Source organism: Limulus polyphemus, unplaced genomic scaffold (genome assembly GCF_000517525.1).
Source record: "Limulus polyphemus unplaced genomic scaffold, Limulus_polyphemus-2.1.2 Scaffold625, whole genome shotgun sequence".
NCBI classification, from domain to species: Eukaryota; Metazoa; Arthropoda; class Merostomata; order Xiphosura; family Limulidae; genus Limulus; species Limulus polyphemus.
Window position 1 is genome coordinate 74,983 of NW_013666235.1, and position 7,565 is coordinate 82,547.

Genomic DNA, 7,565 nt, shown 5'->3' on the forward strand with positions numbered 1-7,565 from the left:
TTATTTTGAAAGATGAAGAAATAGTACGATGATATTACTTTCGTAATTTATAATTGACTTCAAATTCAAATAAGCTTCGATTAAAAACAAAAAATCTGTCTAAAGTGAGGTAAAAATGAAAAACAAAACTGGCGATGACCATAGATAAGTTTCCGAAACGTCATTCAGGTTATTTATTATTTTTTAATTGTTTTAGATATAGTTACAAATATTAGTGTTTCATATTAAAACTCAAGGAACACCCAGGAACGAAAACCAGGCCTAAGTATGATACAAGAAAGTCCGGGTAATATCAGGACTATCGTATTTTTCGGTGTATAAGACGCACTTTGTCACCCCAAAATTTGATATCAAAATCTGCTTGCGTCTTATACACCGAAGGTATGAATAATATATATATATGTATATATACGATATACACAAGCCATGTGTAAATATATTTAAATAGGCATGCATAGTTTAGTTCAATTGAAGTATAAGTACAATAGTAGTTTGTTTTTCTTTTAAAAACATAACTATTTATAATGCTCCCTAAATAATAATAAAAAAAAATTACAGTGAAAGCAATGACGATTTTGTAGGTTTTGAACCAAACTAAATAACAGTAAACCTTTTTTTCATTTACGGTATTTTCTTATTTTGATGTTTTGAGCTCCTTTGTGTTTAGAACAATATATACTCATTTTTAAAGTATCAAATCGAATTTTTGTTCAATAAAAATTTTTCAAATGCGACTGTAACTTTTCTTCCCCAAAACTTTGTCTTCAAAATGAGGGTGCGTCTTATATTCCGAAAAATACGATAAGTATCATTGTAAGATATATTACAAATGTTTGAATTTAGTTGTTTGCTTGATAGAGCTGCTAACATGCTGATGATGATAGATTTAGAAAGTTTATAAAAGTAGTCCTAGAATACCCAGAATATCCATAAATATTAATGATCGGGAAGCTTTGCAAAATACTTAAAATCAAGGATGCATTATAAATTGGAGAATTAGTGAAGCATTGAACCAGTTTTCAGTTCGTTCAGTGATTGGGAAGTTAGTGAACTATTCAGACCATTGCTATTTATGGCGTCTGTTCAGTAACGGATCGATTAGCTGTGAAATTGTAAGTTTATTTGTACGTTAGTCGTAGGAGTACTACTAGCGAGTACATTTCTGTTGAAAGTGAAAACGTTATTTGTGAACTTAAACCTACAATCGTGTATAAGTGATAGTAGCCTGTAGCAAACGCTAAGGAAGAAATAAACTAATTTTTTTTATCGTTACATGGGCTGGACTTTGCATTATTTTCACCAAATAATCTAAAAGAACTCACTGAACGATAGAAGTGTTAGAACATATTACAATATCTGATGTCAGAAGTGCAATTATTTTGGTAGAAACAAATTATAATTTTAACTAAACTTCAACGTTCGGTTTTATGGTGACTTCATTAAGCGAGACTGGAAATTTATCTGATATGATAAAAGAAAGGGAAGAAGAACAAACCGAAAGAAATAGAAAATGAGAAGAATGAGACAAAAACTTAAAAGAAGACTATGAAGAAAGAGATAGAGAATTAAAAGAAGACTAAGCAAAAATAGATAGCAATTTAAAAGAAAGGGATGTATTATTCAAAGAAAAAAAAGCTGATTGAAGAAAAGACTAATAAAGTATGTTTCGAGTGATTACAACAGCCAGACTGAAGAAGTACAAAGGACTTCAACAAAGTTAAAAGTATAGAACGACATGTAAGAGATACAGAAAGATGTCCATGAAATACAGAAAGATTATACCAGTAAGATAATTAAAGTAGAAAATAATATCTGTAACAGAATAAAACACTTGGAAAACGAATTGATAAGAGCAAAAATTAAACCAACCTCACCTCTTTCTGCACCTGCCTAAGAATCTCAATCTAAAACACCATCTACTGCAAAATATGGAATAGAAAACATTTATTTGGTCAACACCCTTTACCATTACTGCTGTGCCATCTGTTACTGCAGGACCTTCCTGGACTACTCCATTCATGCCATTACTAAATCCAGTTCCATAATATAGCTGGCCAATTCAAAAACATTGCCTGATAAAGAAATCAATGAACTATGATGAAAAATTGTCATGGGAGGCATATCAGGCTCAGTTCAAAATAATTTTCAAAGTGAATAGATGAAATATTGAGCAACAAGCTATTCATTCTGTTGTCAATTAAAAAAGATCGGCTTTAATGACCATAAGGAACCTTCTAGCTAAGAGCTGTAGCAGCTATCAAGCATTAGTAGTTGCCTTATTCAACAGGTTCGGAGTGAAACACATGAAGGAAGTATCCAGAGCAAATTTCCAAAATAGAGTAGGCGAAAAGAAGAGACCTTACCTGAATTTGCAAAATATTTGGAAAGCTTGCCCCATTATCTTACTCTGATGCTCCATGTGAAATGATGAACCCATTGACACGTAACCAATTTACAGATACCATAAACGACAAGGATATGAGAATAAGGTTAAAGCAAAGTAGGTGTGTATTTTTAAAGGAAGTTTTCCAGTTGATGATGGAACTTGAATCCATTCAAGTTGGAGATGAAGTACTAATGGGGCACCATTTAGATGTTATAGGAATATCAGATCTTGTATTATTGAAACATAAACTCTCTCTATCAGTGGTCTAGAAGAAATGAAGAAGAAAAAAAAAGGTCTGGCAACTAGTTACATGGAATAGAGAAGATAAACCAAAAGACAATAGATGTTTCGTAACTTGAAAGGAGATACTTAGAGGACCTGCAGACAAACATTTGTAGGGGAGATCAACACTTTTCTAAAGGATGACAGAAAAAGTGAAGAGCCTAACCAGACTAAAGGAACAAGAAATGTCTAACCAAACATAAAAAAGACAGGAACTAGCTGGAGTTATGGGGGAATTTCAGAAGCAAATTTCTCATCTATTCCAAATTATATAACAAGTTCATTTTTGAGTCAAATTGTCCATGAATCAATAGCTTTATTCATGGAAAAACTTTGTAGTATATTGATCAACACTGCTTCTACAGCTACAATTATTTGACCCAATTTGTTAATGAGAGATAGGAAATTACATTTAGATATGAAGAAAAAAAGAGGGACTGATGTGAACAGAAGGTGGACAAACAATTCCAGGGAAAGATAGTTGGAATCTTAATGTAGGAAGCTTCTCTGTATCTTAAAATGTGTGAGTATGTGACATCAAGAAAGAATGTATATTGGAGACTGACTTCATACAGAGACATAGATGCAAGGTTCATCTTATCTTCAAACAGCTTCACAGTCTACTACAATTACTACACCAGTGGTTTAACTTCCAGTAACAACAAGGAAGGCAATCATTGTATCACAAAGAAGTGAAATATTCATGAATAGGATTAAATTTACATCTAGTGACTGATGCATGGTAGAACCAAACATGTCTTAAAGGATTAATGGTTGAAAGAACTTTCGTAGATGTGAAGATTAAAATTATCATCATTAGAGCTATGAAAATAACAAATCATAAACTTTACATCAAGTCTGGATGGGATATTGTAAGATGTGAAGTTATTGAAGCTGTACGTGTAGTACTTTCACATCAAAGAACATCAAAAGTATTCATCATTGAGGTAAGATGTAGGAAATCGGATTTCAAATCCTCACCCTAGGATAGCTTACCATCTCACTTACAAGCGATGTATAACTAGAGCTCTGGAGGTCTTATAGCCAATCAATGTCAAAGATTACATGTATTTCTCAATGAATATTAAGATACCTTCTTCAGTAGACCACATGAATAGATATCTCATAAGATTGATACCAGAAATATAGCCCCTATATGTCAGTCAGACAACTCCCACTTGCTAAATAGGCTAAGACTTCCAAAGAAATGGAAGGAATAAGGAGAGTACTAGTCCATGGGAATCACCTATTATCCTTTTGAAGAAAGAAGATGGGCCACAAGCTTCTGCATGGAGTACCAATAGGTGAATGACGTTACAAAGAAAGATGTCTGCTCACTGCCAAGGACTGACTCTACTTTGGATTCTCTATTTGGATCAAAATGGTTTTCAACATTGCATTTTAAGAATGCATATTTGCAAGTGTATGTTGATCAAACAAGTAGAGAGTAAACATCTTTTACTGCAGAAAATGGATTGTGGCAATTTGTTGTGTTACATTTGGTTTATGTAATGCACCTATTACATTACAACGACTAATGGAGTATGCTTTCCCTGAGCTACCTTTGAAAGTCGTATGTATCTACTTGGATGACATATTCATATATGTAAGACTAATTCTGTTCAGAATTGGTCAACACAAAAAAAACCTACATGAAATAAGATGGTTTCTTTGATTGTGCTCCGACTCATGCCATTTTGTAAAATTATTCTTTGACACAGCTCATCCTCTACACAAATTACTTGAATACAAATGCTGATGCATTATCCAGAAAATCATGAGTTAATGCAGAATGTGAACACTGTAAAAAGATAGAAGCAAAAATAATAAAGACGACCAATATAAAGTACAACAGAGTATAATCCAAAATGTGATATCTACAACTGATGATGAAGAACTATAGAAACTCAATTAAAAGGTGCTCAGGCAAGATATACAAGTTTGGAAAAAAATAGTAAATGGATGAAAATTAGTACAAAAACCCCATGACAAATAATCACTCCATACAGCTCAAAGACAAAGATACAATGGGATTCATTATACCAACAATAGGACTTCTTATATCAGAAATGAGAAAATACCAATGGACAGAAACAATAGGCACTTTCACAGCCTCCACATTCTAAAGCACTCCATCGTCTCCACAACCTTCCAACAACTGGAAACTTAGGTATTAAGAAGATGCTGGAGAGGGTAAGATAGCATTTCTATTGGATTGAGTGCCAGGGATCTGTAGATAATTTGTGTAAATTATGTGAACCATGTTGTGAGCGAAAAGGTTCATGATAAAAACAACATTGGCAGATAAAACAGTATTGTGTTGGAACATCACTAGAGAAAATTGTCTTTGATGTGCTTTTACCTCTATCACTGAGTAACAATGGGAATAAATACATCATGTTTGTGATGGACTATTTAACCAAATGACCAGAAGCATATGATATTCCTAACCAAGAAGCAGAAACTATAGCAAGGAAATTCGTCAACGAATTCTGGTTGTGATGGAATATTTCATCAAACGGTGAGAAGCATATGCTATTCCTAATCAACAAGCAGAAACTATGACAGAAAAATTCGTCAAAAAATTTCTTTCAAGATTTATGGTGTATATAGAACTCCAGACAGATCAGGGATAGAACTTTGAGTCAACCTTCTTTGCAGAAATATGTCAGATTCTTGAAATAAAAAAGACTAGGACAACAAGCCTTCATCCACATTTCGACAGTATGGTGGAGAGATATACAACTATATATTGTCAAATCAATTAGCCATTTATGTGATTGAACATCAGAAAATGTGGGATCAAGATCTTCCAATGCCACTTATACGTTATCAGACAGCAGTACATGAAGCTACAGACAACACATCATCATCACTAATGTTTGGGAGAGAACTTAAAAGTGCTATTGGATAGGATAGTCTTTCAGCAGAGTCTTACACAAAATATTCAGAGAAACCAAGAAATACCATTGATTTCATACATGACTACCAGGGAAAGACTTAAGTCAGCTAGTGATAAAATGAAAATTCGCTATAATGTTGATATTGACAAGACTGGATTCTATAAAAGTGACATATTATGACAGTATCATTCCCGCTGGCAGAAAGGACAAACTCCAAACTTAAATAGGTGTTAGGAAGGTTCATATATTGTACTGAGAAGAAATGCTTGGTGACCTTTGACTTGAACTGCCTGTCCTTCTGGATTTTGTAAGCCACATCTAACAGTGACAGGGTAGCAAGTAACATTAAGAGACAAGAAGTTACCCTATCTCTATACCATAACCCTTGAAATTGAAAACCACCAAAACGACTTGGTGGATGACCAGTTTGGAGGGCAGCGTGATCAGTGTTTAGTATTCAAATCTCGCGACCTTTGTAGCATTTTAAACTACTCGTTAGTTCGCTCTTACTTATAAGAAAAATATTATTTAGCGAAGAATGGGGAGGGGCTGGCTGCTCCCCATGGGGACAAAGGTCTGACCGAATATCGAGCGTTGGCTGTTTCTATTATAGCAAATATTTTATGAGGTTCAAGTACTAGAATAATGTTGATGGGCTAACTATTTTTGAATATCTTACAGTCATGTTATTTCACCTTTTTATTGAAACAAGTGCAGACGGGTAGCCCCCCCCCCCCAGTGGCACAGCGGTGTGTCTGCGGACTTACAACGTTAGAATCCGGGTTTCGATACCCGTGGTTGGCAGAGCACAGATAGCCCATTGTGGAGCTTTGTGCTTAGACAAACAAGCAGACGGATAAATTATATTTCCATTGGCATTTCTTTTTTCTTTGTATTTCTTGAATTGTTTGCAAAAGTGTCAAATTAGACTGCAGTTTAAATTGCTAACTTCAGAAATAGCAGCCGTATTAGGTGTAATTTGAACTGATCTATTAAAGTTAAAATATTTTAGCTCCACTTGTGCTTTCATATGTGAAGCGTGTATCAATTCATCCAAACAAAATAGAACACACTAGTTGCATTACAATAAAAAAATCACTGAAGTAAATTGAATATGATCAATAACCTTGAAACGAATTTGAACGATGTAGTACCAGTCGGTAACTAATTACACAACAAACTTCAATATCATGATGACGAATATACCATGTGGTGTTCTTCACAAGAATAGAGAAAACGAAAAAACTGGACAATTAGATAAACGAAATAAGTCTCAAACATTCATACACCAGGACATAGATAAATCTCAAGGTTATCTAATCTCGTTAGTAAGGAAGATGCTAGCTTTGTTTAAGCCTGAGTAATCAGATTAATTGAGATACGCTGAACTTATGGCAGGTGTATAAGCAAAACAAGGTCTTTCATACCATTAACTTCTCATAGACTTCGAGTTTTTTTTTTTCAAGTTGTCCTACGTTTAAGTTATCTTGCTGTTTCTGCCTGGTCCAGTTGGCTGAAGGGCGTGAAAAAGACAACCAGCATGTTTCCTTTCGTGAAAACAGTCTTTCTATTGTGGATATCTAATATTATAGTAGCCAGTCCTCACGATGCTGATACCACAGTTTTCTTCGCCGAGCCTTTAGCAGGCATTGCAGAAGACGACTTACTTTTTCGATTCCAATGTCAGGTAAGTTACTTGGAACCTCAAACATAATATCAAAGAACCTGTCTATTCTTAGGACTAAAGTTCCAATGGAATAATAAAACCATTACATTAGTCTTGTACAAGACTACTATCAACATTAATTGTGTTAAGAGTGTGACCAATCAAACACCACTACTTAGCATAGTCCATGTGAAGCCTAATGCAGTTTCTCATACTTTTTTTGTGAGTTTCATCGTACTTTTAGAATTCGATGACGAGGAACCCACTTTGAGACTAATAATGGCTGGAGACGGCTTAAATGGGTAATGAAGAAAAACTTTAATACAAG

The 7,565-nt window shown here is 34.3% G+C and overlaps 1 protein-coding gene across 1 annotated transcript in view; it reads left to right on the forward strand.

The window, feature by feature from the left end:
* Positions 1-7,084: 7,084 nt before the first annotated feature.
* Positions 7,085-7,565, forward strand: part of LOC106459544 — a 20,555-nt gene continuing 20,074 nt past the window's right edge. The window contains exon 1 of the mRNA XM_022386055.1: positions 7,085-7,258. Within this exon, the coding sequence (XP_022241763.1) occupies positions 7,112-7,258 (147 nt within the window). The 5' untranslated portion in view covers positions 7,085-7,111. The remainder of the gene's footprint in view (positions 7,259-7,565) is intronic.